This window comes from Pecten maximus, chromosome 10 (genome assembly GCF_902652985.1).
Source record: "Pecten maximus chromosome 10, xPecMax1.1, whole genome shotgun sequence".
Lineage (NCBI taxonomy): Eukaryota > Metazoa > Mollusca > Bivalvia > Pectinida > Pectinidae > Pecten > Pecten maximus.
The window spans coordinates 1989368-2014512 of NC_047024.1; the positions used below are offsets into that span (position 1 = coordinate 1989368).

At 39.1% G+C, this 25145-nt stretch overlaps 1 protein-coding gene across 1 annotated transcript in view; it reads right to left on the reverse strand.

Moving 5' to 3' along the window:
* Positions 1–25145, reverse strand: part of LOC117335760 (GTPase HRas) — a 36114-nt gene that overhangs the window by 8682 nt on the left and 2287 nt on the right. The window contains exon 2 of the mRNA XM_033895938.1: positions 12617–12665. Within this exon, the coding sequence (XP_033751829.1) occupies positions 12617–12665 (49 nt within the window). The remainder of the gene's footprint in view (positions 1–12616; positions 12666–25145) is intronic.

A 25145-nucleotide genomic window follows, 5' to 3' on the forward strand; every position in this document is an offset into this window, starting at 1 on the left:
GTCAATATAACTGATGTTGTAGAGTACCAACCATTCCCCCAGTCATATAGGAACTTCCTCTGGTCAATATAACTGATGTTGTAGAGTACCAACCATTCCCCCGGTCATATAGGAACTTCCTCTGGTCAATATAACTGATGTTGTAGAGTACCAACCATTCCCCCAGTTATATAGGAACTTCCTCTGGTCAATATAACTGATGTTGTAGAGAGTACCAACCACTCCCCCAGTTATATAGGAACTTCCTCTGGTCAATATAACTGATGTTGTAGAGTACCAACCATTCCCCCAGTTATATAGGAACTTCCTCTGGTCAATATAACTGATGTTGTAGAGTACCAACCATGCATTCCCCCAGTTATATAGGAACTTCCTCTGGTCAATATAACTGATGTTGTAGAGTACCAACCATTCCCCCGGTTATATAGGAACTTCCTCTGGTCAATATAACTGATGTTGTAGAGAGTACCAACCATTCCCCCAGTTATATAGGAACTTCCTCTGGTCAATATAACTGATGTTGTAGAGTACCAACCATTCCCCCAGTTATATAGGAACTTCCTCTGGTCAATATAACTGATGTTGTAGAGTACCAACCATTCCCCCAGTTATATAGGAACTTCCTCTGGTCAATATAACTGATGTTGTAGAGTACCAACCATTCCCCCAGTTATATAGGAACTTCCTCTGGTCAATATAACTGATGTTGTATAGAGTACCAACCATTCCCCCAGTTATATAGGAACTTCCTCTGGTCAATATAACTGATGTTGTAGAGTACCAACCATTCCCCCAGTTATATAGGAACTTCCTCTGGTCAATATAACTGATGTTGTAGAGAGTACCAACCATTCCCCCAGTTATATAGGAACTTCCTCTGGTCAATATAACTGATGTTGTAGAGAGTACCAACCATTCCCCCGGTTATATAGGAACTTCCTCTGGTCAATATAACTGATGTTGTAGAGAGTACCAACCATTCCCCCAGTTATATAGGAACTTCCTCTGGTCAATATAACTGATGTTGTAGAGTACCAACCATTCCCCCAGTTATATAGGAACTTCCTCTGGTCAATATAACTGATGTTGTAGAGAGTACCAACCATTCCCCCAGTTATACAGGAACTTCCTCTGGTCAATATAACTGATGTTGTAGAGTACCAACCATTCCCCCAGTTATATAGGAACTTCCTCTGGTCAATATAACTGATGTTGTAGAGTACCAACCATTCCCCCAGTTATATAGGAACTTCCTCTGGTCAATATAACTAATGTTGTAGAGAGTACCAACCATTCCCCCAGTTATATAGGAACTTCCTCTGGTCAATATAACTGATGTTGTAGAGAGTACCAACCATTCCCCCAGTTATATAGGAACTTCCTCTGGTCAATATAACTGATGTTGTAGAGTACCAACCATTCCCCCAGTTATATAGGAACTTCCTCTGGTCAATATAACTGATGTTGTAGAGAGTACCAACCATTCCCCCGGTTATATAGGAACTTCCTCTGGTCAATATAACTGATGTTGTAGAGAGTACCAACCATTCCCCCAGTTATATAGGAACTTCCTCTGGTCAATATAACTGATGTTGTAGAGAGTGCCAACCATTCCCCCAGTTATATAGGAACTTCCTCTGGTCAATATAACTGATGTTGTAGAGAGTGCCAACCATTCCCCCAGTTATATAGGAACTTCCTCTGGTCAATATAACTGATGTTGTAGAGTACCAACCATTCCCCCAGTTATATAGGAACTTCCTCTGGTCAATATAACTGATGTTGTAGAGTACCAACCATTCCCCCAGTTATATAGGAACTTCCTCTGGTCAATATAACTGATGTTGTAGAGAGTACCAACCATTCCCCCAGTTATATAGGAACTTCCTCTGGTCAATATAACTGATGTTGTAGAGTACCAACCATTCCCCCAGTTATACAGGAACTTCCTCTGGTCAATATAACTGATGTTGTAGAGTACCAACCATTCCCCCAGTTATATAGGAACTTCCTCTGGTCAATATAACTGATGTTGTAGAGTACCAACCATTCCCCCAGTTATATAGGAACTTCCTCTGGTCAATATAACTGATGTTGTAGAGAGTACCAACCATTCCCCCAGTTATATAGGAACTTCCTCTGGTCAATATAACTGATGTTGTAGAGAGTACCAACCATTCCCCCAGTTATATAGGAACTTCCTCTGGTCAATATAACTGATGTTGTAGAGTACCAACCATTCCCCCAGTTATATAGGAACTTCCTCTGGTCAATATAACTGATGTTGTAGAGAGTACCAACCATTCCCCCAGTCATATAGGAACTTCCTCTGGTCAATATAACTGATGTTGTAGAGTACCAACCATTCCCCCGGTTATATAGGAACTTCCTCTGGTCAATATAACTGATGTTGTAGAGTACCAACCATTCCCCCAGTTATATAGGAACTTCCTCTGGTCAATATAACTGATGTTGTAGAGTACCAACCATTCCCCCAGTTATATAGGAACTTCCTCTGGTCAATATAACTGATGTTGTAGAGTACCAACCATTCCCCCAGTTATATAGGAACTTCCTCTGGTCAATATAACTGATGTTGTAGAGTACCAACCATTCCCCCAGTTATATAGGAACTTCCTCTGGTCAATATAACTGATGTTGTAGAGTACCAACCATTCCCCCGGTTATATAGGAACTTCCTCTGGTCAATATAACTGATGTTGTAGAGAGTACCAACCATTCCCCCAGTTATATAGGAACTTCCTCTGGTCAATATAACTGATGTTGTAGAGAGTACCAACCATTCCCCCAGTTATATAGGAACTTCCTCTGGTCAATATAACTGATGTTGTACGTAGAGTACCAACCATTCCCCCGGTCATGTAGGAACTTCCTCTGGTCAATATAACTGATGTCTAGAGAGTGCCAACCATTCCCCCTGAATTCCTGTGTTAGTGGAATTCACTCACCAGGTGCCATTGTGTTTCCCTAGGTTACATTATAATGTGTATCATATGTACTATAATAATCACAGTACAACGCCACTCCACCCTGTACAAATAGCTACTCATCAGCACATTTATAGAAACAAGAGGCCCATGGGGCCTGTATCGCTCACCTGGTTGGATTTGACCAAATGTCAAAATAATGTTCATGTTCAATTTATTCATACACATACTCTCTAAGGGACTGAAAGACCCTATGGATTATTTTTACAACCTAATTGTGTTTGAAGAAACTAAGTTCCTTAGGGTGGGGAAAGACCCCTTGGGCCTCTTAGACTCCGCCCCTCAGGCCCCTGGGTGTTCAGAGTAAAATTTATACAAACTCTGTTCCCCTCCCCCCAAGGATGTTCCTGACCAAATATGGTTCTAATTCATTCATAACTTTATGACTTGTAGCAATTTAAAGACTAATCTCTATTCCCCTATTTGGACCCACCCCTCAGGCCCCTGGGGGTTCAGAGTAAAAATTTATACAAACTCTGTTCCCCCTTCTCCCAAGGATGTTCCTGTTCAAATTCATCCATAACTTTATGACTAGTAGCGATTTAAATGATTAACCCTATTTCCTCTATTTGGCCCCGCCCCTCAGGCCCCTGGGGATTCAGAGTAAAAATTTATACAAACTCTGTTCCCCTTCTCCCAATGATGTTCCTGATCAAATTTGGCTCAAATTCATTCATAACTTTATGACTAGTAGCGATTTAAAGGATTAACCCTATTTCCCCTATTTGGCCCCGCCCCTCAGGCCCCTGAGGGTTCAGAGTAAAAATTCATACAAACTCGGTTCCCCTTCCCCCAAGGATGTTCCTGACCAAATCTAATTAAAATCCATGAAAAATTTTATGACCAGTAGCGATTTAAAGACTAATCTCCATTTCCCATATTTGGCTCCGCCCCTCAGGCCCCTGGGGGTTCAGAGTAAAAATGTATACAAACTCTGTTCCCCTTCTCCCAAGGATGTTTCTGACCAAATTTGGTTCTAATTCATTCATAACTTTATGACTAGCAGTGATTTCATACAAACTCTGTTCACCTTCCCCCAAGGATGTTCCTGACCAAATCTAGTTAAAATCCATTAAAAATTTTTATGACTAGTAGCGATTTAAAGACTAATATCTATTTCCCCTATTTGGCTCCGCCCCTTAGGCCCCTGGGGGTTCAGAGTAAAAATGTATACAAACTCTGTTCCCCTTCTCCCAAGAATGTTACTGACCAAATTTGGTTCAAATTCATTCATAACTTTATGACTAGTAGCGATTTAAAGGATTAACCCTATTTCCCCTATTGGGCCCCACCCCTAAGGCCCCTGGGGGCCAGACCAACCGTTTATACAAAATTGGTTTCCCTTCACCCAAGGATGTTTCAGACCAAATATGGATCAAATCCCTTTATTCCTACGGAAGAAGAAGGATTTCAAAGAATTTGCTATATTTCCCCTATTGGGCCCCACCCCTAAGGCCCCTGGGAGGCCGACCCACCATTTATACAAAATTGGTTCCCCTTCACCCAAGGATGCTTCAGACCAAACATGGATCAAATCCCTTTATTCCTGCAGAAGAAGAAGGATTTTAAAGAATATGCTATATTCCCCTATTGGGCCCCACCCCCCCAGGCCCCTGGGAGGCCAGACCCACCGTTGATACAAAATTGGTTCCCCTTCACCCAAGGATGCTTCAGACCAAACATGGATCAAATCCCTTTATTCCTGCAGAAGAAGAAGGATTTTAAAAAATATGCTATATTCCCCTATTGGGCCCCACCCCCCAGGTCCCTGGGAGGCTAGACCCACCGTTTATACAAAATTGGTTCCCCTTCACCCAAGGATGCTTCAGACCAAACATGGATCAAATCCTTTTATTCCTGCAGAAGAAGAAGGATTTTAAAGAATATGCAATATTCCCCTATTGGGCCCCACCCCCCAGGCCCCTGGAGGGGCCAGACCCACCGTTTATACAAAATTGGTTCCCCTTCACCCAAGGATGTTTCAGACCAAATATGGATCAAATCCCTTTATTCCTACAGAAGTAGAAGGATTTTAAAGAATTTGCTATATTTCCCCTATTGGGTCCCTCCCCTCAGGCCCCTGGGAGGCCAGACCCACCGTTTATACAAAATTGGTTCCCCTTCACCCAAGGATGCTTCAGACCAAATATGGATCAAATCCCTTTATTCCTGCAGAAGAAAAGGATTTTAAAGAATTTGCTATATTTCCCCTATTGGGCCCCACCCCTACGGCCCCTGGGGGGCCAGACCCACCGTTTATACAAAATTGGTTCCCCTTCACCCAAGGATGTTTCAGACCAAATATGGATCAAATCCCTTTATTCCTACAGAAGAAGAAGGATTTCAAAGAATTTGCTATATTTCCCCTATTGGGCCCCACCCCTACGGCCCCTGGGGGGCCAGACCCACCGTTTATACAAAATTGGTTCCCCTTCACCCAAGGATGCTTCAGACCAAACATGGATCAAATCCCTTTATTCCTGCAGAAGAAGAAGGATTTTAAAGAATATACAATATTCCCCTATTAGGCCCCACCCCCCAGGCCCCTGGGGGGCCAGACCATCCGTTTATACAAAATTGGTTTCCCTTCAACCAAGGATGCTTCAAACCAAATATGAATCAAATCCTTTCATTTCTACAGAAGATGATGGATTTTAAAGAATTTGCTATATTTCTCCTATCGGGCCCCGCCCCTAAGGCCCCTGGGGGGCCAGACCCACTGTTTATACAAAGTTGGTTCCCCTTCACCCAAGGATGCTTCAGACCAAATATGAATCAAATCCCTTCATTTCTACAGAAGAAGAAGGATTTTAAAGAATTTGCTATATTTCCCCTATTGGGCCCCGCTCCTAAGACCCCTGGGGGGCCAGACCCACCGTTTATACAAAATTGGTTCCCCTTCACCCAAGGATGTTTCTGACCAAATATGGATCAAATCCCTTTATTCCTACAGAAGAAGAAGGATTTCAAAGAATTTGCTATATTTCCCCTATTGGGCCCCGCCCCTCAGGCCCCTAGGAGGCCAGACCCACCGTTTATACAAAATTGGTTCCCCTTCACCCAAGGATGCTTCAGACCAAACATGGATCAAATCCCTTTATTCCTGCAGAAGAAGAAGGATTTTAAAGAATATACAATATTCCCCTATTGGGCCCCACCCCCCAGGCCCCTGGGGGGCCAGACCCACCGTTTATACAAAATTGGTTCCCCTTCACCCAAGGATGCTTCAGACCAAATATGAATCAAATCCCTTCATTTCTACAGAAGTAGAAGGATTTTAAAGAATTTGCTATATTTCTCCTATCGGGCCCCGCCCCTAAGGCCCCTGGGGGGCCAGACCCACTGTTTATACAAAATTGGTTCCCCTTCACCCAAGGAGGCTTCAGACCAAATATGAATCAAATCCCTTCATTTCTACAGAAGAAGAAGGATTTTAAAGAATTTGCTATATTTTCCCTATTGGGCCCCGCCCCTAAGGCCCCTGGGGGGCCAGACCCACCGTTTATACAAAATTGGTTCCCCTTCACCCAAGGATGCTTCAGACCAAATATGAATCAAATCCCTTCATTTCTACAGAAGAAGAAGGATTTTAAAGAATTTGCTATATTTCCCCTATTGGGCCCCGCCCCTAAGACCCCTGGGGGGCCAGACCCACCGTTTATACAAAATTGGTTCCCCTTCACCCAAGGATGCTTCAGACCAAATATGAATCAAATCCCTTCATTTCTACAGAAGAAGAAGGATTTTAAAGAATTTGCTATATTTCCCCTATTGGGCCCCGCCCCTAAGGCCCCTGGGGGGCCAGACCCACCGTTTATACAAAATTGGTTCCCCTTCACCCAAGGATGCTTCAGACCAAATATGAATCAAATCCCTTCATTTCTACAGAAGAAGAAGGATTTTAAAGAATTTGCTATATTTCCCCTATTGGGCCCCGCCCCTAAGACCCCTGGGGGGCCAGACCCACCGTTTATACAAAATTGGTTCCCCTTCACCCAAGGATGCTTCAGACCAAATATGAATCAAATCCCTTCATTTCTACAGAAGAAGAAGGATTTTAAAGAATTTGCTATATTTCCCCTATTGGGCCCCGCCCCTAAGGCCCCTGGGGGGCCAGACCCACCGTTTATACAAAATTGGTTCCCCTTCATCCAAGGATGCTTCAGACCAAATTTGGTCAAAATCCACTGAGTAGTTTAGGACTAGTAGCGATTTAAAGGAAAAGTTGACGGACGGACGACGGACGACGGACGCTGCGCCATGCCATAAGCTCACCGGCCCTTCGGGCCAGGTGAGCTAAAAATGATTAAGTAGGTCAAATTTTGACTAAATAATCTACTGTGCAGCACCTAGCCAATAAATACCAGCACCTAGTCAGTAAATATCAACAATTAGCCAGTAAATATTGGAAGCTACTTTCACTGAAAAATCTATATGATTGTATTAATATAATATCATATAGATCCTTGTTGTTTAAACACCTTTGTTCCAACAATGGGAGATTTCTATATATTACAAAGGTTTGTGAAAGGTCCAGCCAAAACAAATTTATCATAAAATGACAAAAAGCATTTGGGATAAGTAGTTAACTATATATTTCATATATAATAGGATTACTTGTGCTAAAAAAACACTTTTTTATTTGTTGTTTTTTTATTACATGTTTAGGCATAGCCAATGTACATGTAAATATATATATACATAGACAAGTCTCGTTGGCTACAACTCATGGTTTTTGTCCTGATAAATTTTTACAATAGCTTATATCCCCCTAATTTGAAACTTATCACTAGAATCTGAAATAAAGAAAAAGAAAATTTCAGAGACAGGGGCCAACTAAGGTATACAAACATGTAAATAGAACTAGTGAGGTCAGAATAAGGATTATGGAGGCTGAATCAACAGTCAATAATCTGTACATGTATATTATCTACAGGAAGGAGGAGTACATAAAGGAGGAATGGGTGTGCCACAATCTGTTATTTCAGTAACACATGGTGAGTCACATGTTTAAAGACAGTGAAGTGGTGGTGGTGGTGGTGGTGGTGGTTGTGGTGGGGGCAGTTTACAAGGGTCAGGTGTGTGGGGTATTGGGAGGGTCAGGGGTGTGGGGTATTGGGAGAGTCAGGGGTGTGGGGTATTGGGAGGGTCAGGGGTGTGGGGTATTGGGAGGGTCAGGGGTGTGGGTGGGAGAGTCAGGGGTGTGGCGTATTGGGAGGGTCAGGGGCGTGGGTGGGAGGGTCAGGGGTGTGGGGTATTGGGAGGGTCAGGGGTGTGGGGTATTGGGAGGGTCAGGGGTGTGGGGTATTGGGAGGGTCAGGGGTGTGGGTGGGAGAGTCAGGGTTGTGGGGGTATTGGGAGGGTCAGGGGTGTGGGTAGGAGAGTCAGGGTTGTGGGGGTATTGGGAGGGTCAGGGGTGTGGGTGGGAGAGTCAGGGGTGTGGGTGGGATAGTCAGGGGTGTGGGTGGGAGAGTCAGGGGTGTGGGTGGAGTCAGGGGTGTGGGTGGGAGAGTCAGGGGTGTGGGTGGGAGTCAGTGGTGTGGGTGGGAGAGAAGTACAAAAAGTAAATTCTGAGCAAGGGAGAGTTCACTGTTGAAATACTTAAAAGTAACATAAATTTACAGAAAGGAAGGATTGAGAGGACAGAGAAACATGCCTGAGAGAGGGATGGTTGAAATACATATGAACCCCAAATACTCCATTTTACCATTATCTGACCTTTTAAAGAGGAGCTATTGTTTACTGCATATACTCAGCTGCACTCTCGATTCCCACAGATTTTTCAGCTAAGAAATTCACCATCCAACAGATCAAAAGTGGTTTCCTGGAGACCGTGGTGTATCTATATCCTCCTTATCTCACACACTTTGTACACACCTTCCCACACAATGTAAGCTTCCCGTCTCCAATTACAAACCACATGTTTTAAATTTAGGAAATCTATATTAGCAGATTAAACAGAATTTTCACACTGAAGTTCACAACTGATAATTTTCACACTAAATTTCATGATTGATATATATATATATATATAGGTGTATATCTATTACCATTACCCGATATATTCTTCACATTTATGATTGTTAATCAAAATGAAACCCAAATGTTTGCATACACCACTAACAAGTCAGGCAAATTCCAGTTTTGTTTTTGGTCTTAACTTTCAACTTACACATGTACACTATTTGGAGAAACGACATAAAAAAATCATTTCCCAAAACATAGTGATAGCCATTTTGTGGAAACTTATAAAGTTTGAATTTCATGTAGAAAAAAAAAGACCACAATTTACCCTTGAGTTACATTTCCTGTTGGTCAAAGGTAGAGATTTATAATCAACTTAGTTTTTTATAATTCAGTACAAAACTGTAGTAAATGTTCTGGCACAAAAGTCACTAAATGCCACTTCATGTATATATAGGATTTAAGGGTAACGGAAACAAGTCTCTCATCCTAAACTAGTATCCAACACATTCTGCATTTAATACATAATGATTTGGATCCATGCACGTGTCATCTGTTCAAAATTAGACCACCAAAAATTATTACCTTTTGTTGTAGTCAAATCTACATAAGACACAACCAAGCAATAAAATTCATAACCGTCTGTCAGAAATAGCCTTACTTTAATGTGATTATTATTACCTACTTTTGTATGAGAAAGCAGTTCACAGGTTCATGAGATATGTTGTGCACAAGCTTAAGTTTTTTTAATTAAAAGTACTTTATATGTGGCCTATGACCTTTAACCTTGACCTTAGACTGGCCCCAGTCTGTCTCTAGAATATTAAAATTATAAATAAATCAAACTTTATGATTTTGGTCTCAAGGATATGTCATCCTAAGTTTCAAACTAGTGGGAGATAACCTAGTATTAGAATTTATCTTAGCAATTCTTAACAAAAAAACAATTAGGGTCCCGTGGCCAGTCTACCTTGACCTATATGAACACCAAAATTTAATCAGTATAGACCTTGACAGTGAGCATACAATCTGTTCAGGGGTATACGGAATGCACAGACAAAGTGATTACAACACGAATAGTATACATGTACACTGTGTAGGGGGTTATTATGAATAAAAACAAAGAGAAAGGGGCTCACATACACATGAAAAGTTCAAGGAGTAGTAGTGTGCAGTCAGCCGGGATCGAACCCGCGACCCTCGGCTTACGGGTCCGCCGCTCTACCGACAATTCCCCCTAGCCGGAAGCTAGAAGGCGACCATACAACTTTGTACAGTATTTACAATTAAAACCCGGCCTGCTACACTACTCCCTCCTTCAAACGTGTTCGCCCCCGAACACACCAACCCAGGTTCTCTCTCCAAGGATGCCTCTTGCTTTCACTTGGAGTGGTCTGGGGCACCAATGTAAAAGTTCAAGGAGTAGTAGTGTGCAGCCAGCTGGGATCGAACCCGCGACCCTCGGCTTACTGGTCCGCCGCTCTACCGACTGAGCTAAAGGGAAATTCCCCCTAGCCGGAAGCTAGAAGGCGACCATACAACTATGGACAGTATCACACATAATCGCTCTCCCTTCAGTAAATGGTGTACGACTATATGAGCTGTCATCACACATATTTTACTGGGTATATAAGCCCATGCTCCAGGAAGATAATTTTTCCAATGTGATAATGGGCGACTTTTAACTTACATCAATCAGCACCACAATCTATAACACTAATTCTGTTTATAACTTGTCGTCATGGTACTCTGGCATTAATATGAATATTTTGTACATAAACTTATTATTTTGTCCCAACAAAGTAAATATGATTTTTTTAGCAAAAAAAATCTTCATTAAAATGGAACTGAAAGGCAAAATGTTTTGATTCTAAAGTTCTAATTCCAAAATCCAATTTTATTGCAACATGAGTGACAATTAAACTTCACAAAAGAATAATTTATTTATAAGATCAATGTGGAACAAGTACAGGCTATACCTTACAGCTATCCTCCACCGGCCATGCATACATATAATTATTACACACACGTACATGTGGGACTCATCAAATATTCATTTTAATTGGACCTTTCAGGACTTATGAATAATTGATTTTAATAGACTTGCATGTTCATTGATTGTGTCCTCCTGACTATCAGTGTGGTAGTATGGAAGACAGATATATAATTACATACAGCAATAAACACTAATGACTCGCTACTGTAAATGTGGTAGAAAACAACCTATTACATAAATTATTAAAATCAAGAAAAATCAGTGGCCATGTTTTCTGATCTATCCCCTGGTGTTTAAGTTTAGTACCATATTTATGCTCAAATAAGCCCCCTCCCCTGGTGTTAAAGTTTAGTACCATATTTATCCTCAAATAAGCCCCCTCCCTTGGTGTTAAAGTTTAGTACCATATTTATCCTCAGCAGCCGATCAGGAAGACTTTGCCACTTCATAAAATTTTATTTTAATCAGAAAAATTTGGTTCTTAAATTATTTTCAACTCATGATTTCTGTTTTTATATCCATTTTAACATGTGCACAGTGTACTCTTGACATCAGGTGACATCCTCATATGACCTACATGAATACCGGAATTGGATGAGGTTTTTAATGATTAATCAGGATAACTGGACGACCTTGTCCGATCAATTACTGACTATAATCAGATTTTTTAACATCAGATTTAATCTGAAAATAAATGTCTAAAATGTGTCTTAGTTATGCAAATGATATTTAGTAAACATCATTGTTTGTTAAATTCAGGAGCAAAATAATTGATCAAAACTTCAGTTTGCTGTTTTTACTAATTGAGGTAGAAATACCAAGGATGACTAAATAAACCAGACAGATCAATACTTTGATCACAGAATTAGATATTACAAGTCCGTGTTTGATTGATATCTAACTCATGGAGATCACAACGAAATAATAGCTTCACTTCAACCTCAAGTGCTGCGGTTATTGACACATATCATCATGTTTTTATCTTTAAAAATTAAACACCCTATGAATTATCTATATTTTAACCATGTGTAGTGCCGACGCATTCGTCAACTCCTGGTATCTTTAATCGCATACGTTTTCATTGTAAAAACCACACCCGGTGACCGTCTAGTTCCTGGTTTGAAAGGTTATCTTTACATTTAAACATCAACATAAACACCAAACCTTGGCAAGCTGATACCAGATTGATTGAACAAACTCATCCGCCATTTTCTATAGCGTACATTGGTCAGTCATGACCAGACGCTTTAGTGCTACTACAAGAGGTCAAAGAAGCGTCTTTGGGAACCCAAAACTAATGACTAATGAAGAAAACAACACCGGAGATTAATTCCGGAAAACGGGAAACCACTACAGAAATTCACTTATCAATTTTTGGATTTTAAGATTGATTTCAATAATTGGCCCACCACTATATGTCCTCATATATCGGTATATATTAGTTATCTCCCTTCGTTTGTGTTTTTGTTATAATTTGTCGTTCTATTTTTTTGTGTCATTATTTGTTGTTTGTGTTTTTATGTTAGTATTTTGCTTAGGCTCCTCAAGGACAAACAGTACTGATAAACACCAGGTACTGTTAATTAGTATATACTTATAATTACTGGTTCAGTATGACAACAGGTACTGTTAGTTAGGATATACTTACTGGTTCTGTATGAGCTGGATGGTTAGAGCACTTTTCCCCACACCACCCGCTGTAAACAAAGAAAAGCATGAGATTAGAATATAAGATACAATATAGACACAGAATTATACTCGAGAAGTATTTACATTCAATTGCGTATCTGGGCTTTTTTTTCAGATGTACTGATGGACCTGTCTCAATTAGTAACATTTTGGTACTGGGGACTGTAGCAAGGCTGAAAACATGGCCATGGTGATTGGGTGTCCCCAATAACATAGTAACATATTGGTACTGGGGACTATAGCAAGGCTGAAAACATGGCCATGGTGATTGGTGTCCCCAACAACAGAAGTGCATCAGTATGTGAACCATCATCATAACATTTAATTCAATGACCAATGTGTTCATGTCCAACAAGATATTATGTTTTGTATGTACACCACTAGCAGAACTTTTACCTGTATATGTATATACCAGGGTATATATATTTATTTGAACAGCTAGCTCTCACAAATCACTCAAGTCTTGAGTCACTATAAATAATACACATATATATATGATCAGGGGAGTAGTAAAATGATATAAATAATACACATATATATATCAGGGGAGTAGTAAAATGAGTTCAGGAATTGTGTTCATCCAGGAATAGAGAAATCCCAAAACAAAACAAATCTACATTTCAAAAGGACAACAGCTTCATTCTTTACACTACAGCTGTATGTACGTCTGCTAGCTCAGACTGGTGGGGTCCTATTAGTTCAGACTGGTGGGAATTGCCCTTCTTCACACTACAGTATGTATTAGCTCAGACTGGTGGGGATTGCCCTCCTTACACTACAGTATGTATTAGTTCAGACTGGTGGGGATTGCCCTTCTTCACACTACAGTATGTATTAGCTCAGACTGGTGAGGATATAAGTCTGTAAGAAAGTTACCAGTTTGAACTGCAGCAAGGGCAGGATATTTTTCGTTACTCCTTCTCTAATTAGCAAAAGACAAATCAAACTAAATTACCAACATGTCCGGGATCCATCCCCAATTCTATGTCACTTGCATCGACCTTGACCTAAGGAACATTTTAAACCCTCACAACCCACTGCAGCTCCTGTGAAGTTTCAAAAAGCTCCAGAAATGTAAATGCTGATGGACACTATACTGGGTACGGGGGACCTAATTATAATATAATATCATTCAAATCAGCACGATTCCACAATGGTACAGTAGTAATACTCTACTAACTGAATTTTAAATCCACTGTTTTTTGTTTTTTTTTTTTGTCTTTTTGAGTTTATATCTTATTAGACAAGCTCCTTTCAATTTGATTACAATACTGAGACAACCATGTGGCATCACTCAAATACAACTGTTAAATTGACACATCATATGACAGTTATATACTTTGTGATAAATTTACTATGGCCAATACAAAACGTGAGTAAAACAGGTGTGAAGGGAGAAATCCTTACATGAAACATCTTAAAGCTAATTATAAATACTGTATGAACATATTTACATTTTAGTCTTTAGTTAATAAAGATAAACATTAATTACAGGTGTCCTGGAAGGAAATTTGAGAGTACAGACGGTAGGATGTCGGGTTAACAAGGAAATTTGAGAGTATAGACGGTAGGATGTCGGGTTAACAAGGAAATTTGAGAGTATAGACGGTAGGATGTCAGGTTAACAAGGAAATTTGAGAGTACAGACGGTAGGATGTCAGGTTAACAAGGAAATTTGAGAGTATATAGATGGTAGGATGTCGGGTTAACAAGGAAATTTGAGAGTATATAGATGGTAGGATGTCAGGTTAACAAGGAAATTTGAAAGTATAGATGGTAGGATGTCGGGTTAACAAGGAAATTTGAGAGTATAGATGGTAGGATGTCGGGTTAACAAGGAAATTTGAGAGTATATAGATGGTAGGATGTCGTGTTAACAAGGAAATTTAAGAGTATATAGATGGTAGGATGTCGGGTTAACAAGGAAATTTGAGAGTACAGACGGTAGGATGTCAGGTTAACAAGGAAATTTGAGAGTATAGACGGTAGGATGTCGGGTTAACAAGGAAATTTGAGAGCATATAGACGGTAGGATGTCGGGTTAACAAGGAAATTTGAGAGTACATGCATACAGACGGTAGGATGTCGGGTTAACAAGGAAATTTGAGAGTACAGACGGTAGGATGTCAGGTAAACAAGGAAATATGAGAGTATAGACGGAAGGATGTCGGGTTAACAAGGAAATTTGAGAGTACAGACGGTAGGATGTCAGGTAAACAAGGAAATATGAGAGCATATAGACGGTAGGATGTCGGGTTAACAAGGAAATTTGAGAGTACAGACGGTAGGATGTCGGGTTAACAAGGAAATTTGAGAGTACAGACGGTAGGATGTCAGGTAAACAAGGAAATATGAGAGTATAGACGGAAGGATGTCAGGTTAACAAGGAAATTTGAGAGTATATAGATGGTAGGATGTCGGGTTAACAAGGAAATTTGAGAGTACAGACGGTAGGATGTCAGGTTAACAAGGAAATTTGAGAGTATATAGACGGTAGGATGTCAGGTTAACAAGGAAATTTGAGAGTAAAGACGGTAGGATGTCAGATAACAAGGAAAATTTGAGAGTATAGACGGTAGGATGTCAGATAACAAGGAAATTTGAGAGTACAGACGGCAGGATGTCAGGTTAACAAGGAAATTTGAGAGTATATAGATGGTAGGATGTCAGGTCAACAAGGAAATTTGAGAGTACAGACGGTAGGATGTCAGATAACAAGGAAATTTGAGAGTATATAGACGGTAGGATGTCAGGTTAACAAGGAAATATGAGAGCACAGACGGTAGGATGTCAGGTCAACAAGTAAATTTGAGAGTATAGACGGTAGGATGTCAGATTAACAAGGAAAATTGAGAGCATATAGACGGTAGGATGTCAGATTAACAAGGAAATTTGAGAGCATATAGACGTTAGGATGTCAGATTAACAAGGAAAATTGAGAGCATATAGACGGTAGAATGACAATTAACAGGGAAATTTGAGAGTACAGACGGTAGGATGTCAGGTTAACAAGGAAATTTGAGAGTATAGACGGTAGGATGTCGGGTTAACAAGGAAATTTGAGAGTATATAGATGGTAGGATGTCGGGTTAACAAGGAAATTTGAGAGTACAGACGGTAGGATGTCAGATTAACGAGGAAATTTGAGAGTATAGACAGAAGGATGTCAGGTAAACAAGGAAATTTTAGAGTATAGACGGTAGGATGTCAGGTTAACAAGGAAATTTGAGAGTACAGACGGTAGGATGTCAGGTTAACAAGGAAATTTGAGAGTATAGACGGTAGGATGTCAGGTTAACAAGGAAATTTTAGAGTATAGACGGTAGGATGTCGGGTTAACAAGGAAATTTGAGAGTATAGACGGTAGGATGTCAGGTTAACAAGGAAATTTGAGAGTATAGACGGTAGGATGTCAGGTTAACGAGGAAATTTTAGAGTATAGACGGTAGGATGTCAGGTTAACAAGGAAATTTGAGAGTATAGACGGTAGGATGTCAGGTTAACAAGGAAATTTGAGAGTACAGACGGTAGGATGTCGGGTTAACAAGGAAATTTGAGAGTATAGACGGTAGGATGTCAGGTTAACAAGGAAATTTGAGAGTATAGACGGTAGGATGTCGGGTTAACAAGGAAATTTGAGAGTACAGACGGTAGGATGTCAGGTTATAAAGTACAGACGGTAGGATGTCGGGTTATGGAGTACAGACGGTAGGATGTCAGGTTAACAAGGCTAAGTGCTAATTAGTCGCACATTCCAGAAAAAACAAACGATGAATTCCTCTAAGGTTTACCATAAATATTCCCATCTTCAATGTTTATAACTAACATGAGTTATATACCCAATACCATGGTAATGATAAGAGGCCACTTGGAAGAGTACCTATGTAACCCATGTACCTGTCTTTCTGTCTATCTAGATAAATCTTTGTCATAAATCACTCTTCAAAACAATATACCTCTCTAACAGCAAGTAGCCATAAAAATTATATAACTTATAGAATCTGACAATTTGTTAGGCAGAGCAGGGATTTAATTCCCTGGAGATAGGACAGGTATTTGCTTGGTCTGTCATGATCAATACACCCAATATATATTGTTGAATTGACAGATAAAGGGAGTATGTAGTGATAGCCTACATATACATTTCACGAGGGAGCAGGAGGGAGCGCTGCGTTGGTGGGTGGGGTTGTCATACATGGACAATGCAAGATCTAATATTTTAAAGTGCCATTGCCAAATAAGTAACAGACGAGAAATGTGTACATTGGTGTCATGACAATGTCCATTTCTGTCCGATAATTCAAAACAATTTCAAAAAGATTTCAAAAGATGTTACCAGGCCCTGATCATATTCGCATGTGGGTTAATGTTGCGTCCCGTTTTGTTGCTCATTAGTGTATTCATGTAAAATATACATTGTTGTACATTGTTGCAACTTGTACATTCCAATGACGTCACATTGTTTACAGATCCCGCGTTGTGTCTGCACTGCCTGACACGAAGGCTTCGTTCTGTGTTTTTTAATGTTTTTGTTAGTTTTCTGATAATTCAATTGATCAGATATGATTAAACAACCCCAATCAATATGAGGTGTGATTGTAATTTTAAGTTTAAACCGCATGTTGCGAAAAATACTTCAACTTTCACTTTGTCAGTGCATTCGTGATCGCAGCTTCGATCGGCTGTCATGGCAACGACGAGGACGGTGGTTTCATCACAGTGACGAACTTACAAACTTGCATGTGTACAACCGAAAACTTCTAACTATACCCTATGTCTTTGGAAATCATCTGTAAATAATTAATTGAATTAATTACGATCCATTGCATTCGTTTATTAACGTTTGTTCGTTTCTATATGCCGATTTCGATACTTAAAACATTAAAGAGTTCCAATATTGGAGAATGAACATTAACACTTGTTCTATGAATCGTCCTAGAGCACCCGACTACCCTAAATCAATACTTATGAAACAGGTACGAGCGTGAAGGTAATTGTATGAGAGCAACGAAAAGTGCTGTACATTCTTACGAAAACGACAAACATCGTCAAAATTACTTAAAAAGTAGTCAATTAATCGGCATTTCTTCAATTAACACCAGTTTATAACGCCGTTATGTAACCATACTTGAATAAATAGAAGAATGTACAGCACTTTTTCTCGGTTTCTTAGCACGATGAATAAGTGTATCATATTTGTTTGTACGACAAAATACGTTGGTCGGGTGCTCTGGTCATATTTACCGACCAAGTGTTAATGTAGTCCTTCGTGCCGGTCACGTGACCACGCGAGAACACGAGGAACGACGAAAACATCCCGATAAAGACGTTGGACACCTAACATTTAAATCTGATCAAAAAAACAAACAGAACTAACCGGAAAATCATTAAATATTGAATTTATATTAAAACATGATGTTTTTTGTTCTTTTTAATTATAAATGCAACATTAACCCACATGCGTTATTAAAGTAAATCCAACGAAATCAGATCCAGTTCAAATTTAAATGGGAAAGAACTTTTGACTGTTGAAGTTTGAAATCAATCTATTCTGTAGAAAACTATGAATATTCTATTCATAGTAACAGTGACCTTGTTTATGCCAGGAAATACAATTTGACCCAAACAACAGATTAAATATTGCATTTACTAAATTGTCATGACATTGTTTAAAGACCTAGCTAGCTTGAACATTATATAAAGACCACCTCCCCTCTTTTGTGTAATATTTCCACAGCTACTTGTTTATAGTACTTAGGAATAAGTATCCCAGTACACACCATACAGAACAGGAAGTGGTTTAGAGGTCACCAAGGTCATGAATCATACGTTATATAATGTATGATGTTAAGCACACACATGTATATTACAGGTGATGAATGGGAAGGATGGGTCACAGAGTACAGATCTAGACTGAGTACTGTCTGTGTAATATAAACATCCACATCTCACCATCACAGCCTTCAATTTGAAGATAAAACCACCCAGTGAAAACCTAGTGAAATTCAACTTAAACCCTTTCCTCATCATCCTCTTGATCGAGATATTCCTTGAGAAAATAATTTTCAATATTGAGATTTTTTTTCATGAAAAGCAATTCAAAATTTGTCAACATGCATACACTAACTTTCAATTTGATGAAACTGGGTATCATTCATGATGCTATGACAGACACTGTGTCACTTCATTATTGACCAATCAGAAAGATGCTTCAGTTCACTGTTTTATGGATTACCGGTACCTAATTCTATTTCCTGTTGGGTGTAGATGATAACACTAGAATAAGAGTTTTGATGATTAATCTATGTATACAAAAGTACTTACGTAGTAAATACAAAAATGTAGGGTACTTAGTAAATACAAAAATGTAGGGAATCACATTAAAATTCATTATTTTTAATCACAGTCAGATTAGGGATTGGTTTTAAATCCAATGACCACCATAAACTAAAATTCATTATTCATCATCACAATTATCAGTAATAGGGTTTGGTTTTAAATCCAATGACCACCATAAACTAAAATTCATTATTCATCATCACAATTATCAGTAATAGGGTTTATCCATGTCCATAAAAACAGGACACTCCCTGAAATTGGTAAAATGATGTTGGATATGATAATATATGTATTTTTTTCTAAATATGTTTAAAAGTGAAATTCATTTTCTCAATATTAGGTATCAGCCAAAATATGTAATATTATGATATTAATCACCATGCATGAATAAATGACTTGAAATCCCACTGAACTTGTCAGTGTGTTCTACAATTAATGATCTACTGATGTGACGGAATTTCAAACATTCACTGGTATCAAATTATTTTCTTAATCAATTTATTGTGGCAGCTATATATTATACACACAGAATCTAGTCACTTCTATATGAGTCTTCCTTTAATTCATGTTACATTTTAAGAATATTAAAGATGCAGTTTGCAGTAAGTGTATATATATATTGTTGACAAGAAAGTATATAAATCTTGGTTCTATCATTGGGATACCATAGTATATCAGAGGTTTTATCAGACTTGACTCACTTCAGTGATAACGTTTATGGATGTACCCTAGATGAATCATACTTTCATCCATTTGGAATAAAACCTAGGAAGTTTTAACCAGCATTGACACCAAAAATAAATTTATCTTGTAGAATGGTAAACAGTGAAATCAGATTTGAAAATGATACATTATGGTTTTATCAACAAAACATAAATATACACAAGTGGGTGTTGTACTAGGTGTATATACGTACTGAATTTCAAATTCAGCGAAATTCCATAAAGAATGAAATGAATCAACTGTTTCAGTCGAGTTTAAGAGAGGACGACTGGTGGCACACGTGCATTTAGAGGTTATAAAGACGCCTGTATATTGGATGTTGAATAACCACCTCTTGTCAAATTATCTGGGTTAAAAGTTGGAAGCATTTTATCAATTACTAAATTTTTGGAATGTTTGTGGGAGTAGTTGAGAAACACCAGCAGCTGTATCTGTGTCAGCTGACACGGTCTATCAACCAACTACAGCTTTACGTATTAATGTGAGGGGCCTGGACACGATCAAATTTTTTTTATACATCAGAAAGACATCAAAATAGATTTAGAATACAAGTTGATCATTACTGACAGGATTTGTTTTTATAAATTTATGAGTTATAATATTTTTTAAAAGTTATATGCTATCCAAATTAAATCCTAATAAATGTACAGAGCTTCAATTTGAACCTACATATCTATATATATCTTAAACAATCAACAATTAGGCATCACAGAGTCACCTTGCATGTGGTCATCAGAGTGTGACGATTGTTTTATGAGCCTCAGATCAAATGTTGGTATATATGAGGACATTATGAAAGTTCCTTTTTATAGTATTGGTGACCTCATTTTTACACTAGATCCCTAAATCCCTCCACATTATCAGCTATAAAAAGATTTCAAACTTGAAGGATAAGAAAATGATAAAAAGACAAAAATAACAGTCTCCCATAAGATTTGAAATTATACGCCAAGAAAGCACAGATGATGACTTTGTATAGAAACTAATTATGCTACACAATGAATGTTTAACATCGTATTCAATGATTCTATGATTACATTTGGTGGTATAGATATGAATTAGTTCAGGGATATCACTATAGCTTTAGTAGACGATCAGACATTCGATGCACTAGGTGCACCATATATATGCCCCGGCCTAGTAAGATGGTTCATCATGGGTTCCATGCCTCAAATAAGAAGTTCCAGTAAAGGAGATCACTTTTTTAATTAATGTAGGTCAAGGGTCAAAATATCATTGATCAAAAGGACTGACTTTTGAAACATGACATTGCCTTACTAAGCGAATCCATATATGTCTCAAATATGACAAGTGATGTATATAGTTCAAATGACTAGTAGACTAGAAGTGCAGGCAAAAGAGCCCAGTGAAAATTTTCTTTGATGTAGGTCAATGTTTAAAATGTAGGTCAGAGTGACCCACTTTTGGTACATTACACACCGCCTGATCTTGGTAAACACCATGCCCCGATGGGCATGATCTCCTTTACTGGAACTTCTTATTTGAGGCGTGGTTTCATCATACTTGGCCGGGGCATATGGTGCACTTGCATTGGACTTCTGATTATCTACTAATTCAAAGTGACCTACATTACATTTGATACATGAAATATTGCCAATTAGCTTCACCAAGGTGAAACCCATAACTCCAGTGGCAAGTAATGTAGAATTTAAGACAGAGCCTGGACGAGATAATAGAAGAACAGAAAGATTGAATTACAATAATGTGTACAGTATAAGACCTATCCAGGATTAGGAGGAACTATAAGACCTGTTTTATAGAATTAGAAGGGAGCCGAGTCCTTATGAAAATCTCTGTTATCACATGTATATAAATGTAAATTCAGACAAATGCTTGCTTTCACAGAAACTTCAAATAAATCTGTAGACATTATTCTATCAAATAAATGCAAAACAAATATGAAAATATTTTTCAGTTGATTATTTCATATTATAAAATTCAAACTATGGAAGATATTGATTATATTAGAACTCAGAAAATTAACATACATGTATAACAGAAAAATGTAATACATAGTAAAGGAAATGGGAAATTACAGAAAGTACATTACAGGCTGATCTTCAGATGATTTTACATTAACACGAGCCCAGACCAGAAATTAGGGGTCATTTTACCAAACCATGAGCCCAGACCAGAAATTAGGGGCCATTTTACCAAATCATGGGCCCAGACCAGAAATTAGGGGCCATTTTACCAAACCATGGGCCCAGACCAGAAATTAGGGGCCATTTTACCAAACCATGGGCCCAGACCAGAAATTAGGGGCCATTTTACCAAATCATGGGCCCAGACCAGAAATTAGGGGCCATTTTACCAAACCATGGGCCCAGACCAGAAAGTAGGGGTCATTTTACCAAACCATGGGCCCAGACCAGAAAGTAGGGGTCATTTTACCAAACCATGGGCCCAGACCAGAAAGTAGGGGTCATTTTACCAAACCATGGGCCCAGACCAGAAAGTAGGGGTCATTTTACCAAACTATAGGCCAGCATTTTTATGACTATACTAACTAGTGAACAAAGTGAAATTCATAAGGTTTTCTCATAACTCAATTTTCTACTTTAATTTTCAACTGAATGTTGTCAAGTTAAACTTTAAACATCAGGCAACAGCTGCAGGTACCCCATTTCGGAGCCCCAAAATACAGCTGATATCAGCAAATTGTCTACAACTTTCAAACGAAATATTTGTGACACAGATACTCCGAACTTTCATTTCTGATACTGGGATATATTGGTAAGAAATAAGTTTCTTTTTGTTCATGGACCGTTTTCATTCAACACTCGTAATTGATCATTTAATTCTTCCCTATAGCTATAAACACCAACGCCGCTGACCAAAATCGTGATGACCGTGTCAATTTGCTACGAGCCAAAACAAATCTATGATAATGCCAATAGCCATTCTAGTTTACATCTATGTACCTGACAGCAATATATGCACACTATAATTCTTAAATCAAATAATCTAATTACCGATTCTTTGTCCATGACAGAGTTATGCATTATACTGTCATATTCGTAACATGTGCTTTCGGTTGTATGATCTTACGGAATGGGGGCCAAACTTGCAGACCGTCAGAACTACTTTTGTTTCAGTATAATTTGCATGCGCCTGCGCTAGCTGTAAGCCCATGTGAAAACAAAGTCGTGCGTCATTTTAGAAATTTATGCGGGATTGGCGTTGGCGCAATATGAAGCACTGTATGCAAAATTATCAACGCTGTATTATACTAGTTCTCTGGTATATTACTCATATATACAGTACACAGAATAAATAGGAAACAGTACAAACAATTGTTTAAAGTAAAGACGATACAAACTTAGATGGCCGGGTCAAAGGACTACAACCGGTGTTTTTTAAATAGAGTATACTGATCACAACAAAAGCTGTTAACCTAATCTCCTAGGCCTGTTTACTCTATATTTTCTATACACCTGGCCCCATTCCAGCTCTACACATACCTTCTCATCCTTACTGCCTGGTGACCCACAGTAATGGGAGAGACAAGACAACCCTGTCTAATACCCTTACAACGTATTACTCACTAACTGTGGGTGCCACTGTTTGAGTATAGTTGCCTTGGACAACAAAGGGAAATTCAACTGGTCACTTCTGGGTGATATCACAAATGGGTGTGTTACCTTGCAATTGAGGCCAGTTGAGTAAGGCAGTAAGTGTTTTGTTCTGCCCATATATAGATAACCAATTATCAATGATAAATAGCAAGGTTCTTTCATTAAGCACAATACTTACAAGCTAAAGGCTGCCACTCAAAATCATTGAGATTTTTTTTTTTTCAAAATTGACAAAAAGACACCTTTTCAGATTTAATCATTCCTGAAATTGATTCCTCAAAAAATTAACAGAAAGAGGTCCGGCCTGTTTGCCAGGGGTGAGGCAGGATCTCCTTGTAGTAGATAGATGATAGCTATACTACCTACTGAACAACATATGGAAAGACTGGCTATAGTACCAAGATAAACATTGGACAATCCTGATCTCACGCACCCTTAGATATACAAACCACCTGTATGTACTGAGCTTTAATATAACAGCCCCTGATATTGTACCAGACAATCTGGTCAAATTGTTTATGTTGTATAGATCCTGTGGTACTCCAGTTTGTACAGATCCTGTGTGGTACTCCAGTTTGTATAGATCCTGTGTGGTACTCCAGTTTGTATAGATCCTGTGTGGTACTCCAGTTTGTACAGGTCATGTGGTACTCCAGTTTGTACAGATCCTGTGTGGTACTCCAGTTTGTACAGATCCTGTGTGGTACTCCAGTTTGTACAGATCCTGTGTGGTACTCCAGTTTGTACTACAGATCCTGTGTGGTACTCCAGTTTGTATAGATCCTGTGGTACTCCAGTTTGTACAGATCTAGATCCCGTGTGGTACTCCAGTTTGTACAGATCCTGTGGTACTCCAGGTTGTACAGGTCCTGTGTGGTACTCCAGTTTGTACAGATCCTGTGTGGTACTCCAGGTTGTACAGATCCTGTGGTACTCCAGTTTGTACAGGTCCTGTGGTACTCCAGTTTGTACAGGTCCTGTGTGGTACTCCAGTTTGTACAGATCCTGTGTGGTACTCCAGTTTGTACAGATCCTGTGGTACTCCAGTTTGTACAGATCCTGTGTGGTACTCCAGTTTGTACTACAGATCCTGTGTGGTACTCCAGTTTGTATAGATCCTGTGGTACTCCAGTTTGTACAGCTAGATCCTGTGTGGTACTCCAGTTTGTACTATAGATCCTGTGGTACTCCAGTTTGTACTATAGATCCTGTGGTACTCCAGTTTGTACTATAGATCCTGTGTGGTACTCCAGTTTGTACAGATCCTGTGTGGTACTCCAGTTTGTACTATAGATCCTGTGGTACTCCAGTTTGTACAGATCCTGTGTGGTACTCCAGTTTGTATAGATCCTGTGTGGTACTCCAGTTTGTACAGATCCTGTGTGGTACTCCAGTTTGTACAGATCCTGTGTGGTACTCCAGTTTGTACAGATCCTGTGTGGTACTCCAGTTTGTACAGATCCTGTGTGGTACTCCAGTTTGTATAGATCCTGTGTGGTACTCCAGTTTGTATAGATCCTGTGGTACTCCAGTTTGTACTATAGATCCTGTGTGGTACTCCAGTTTGTACAGATCCTGTGTGGTACTCCAGTTTGTACTATAGATCCTGTGGTACTCCAGTTTGTACAGATCCTGTGTGGTACTCCAGTTTGTACAGATCCTGTGTGGTACTCCAGTTTGTATAGATCCTGTGTGGTACTCCAGTTTGTACAGATCCTGTGTGGTACTCCAGTTTGTACAGATCCTGTGTGGTACTCCAGTTTGTACAGATCCTGTGTGGTACTCCAGTTTGTACAGATCCTGTGTGGTACTCCAGTTTGTACAGAT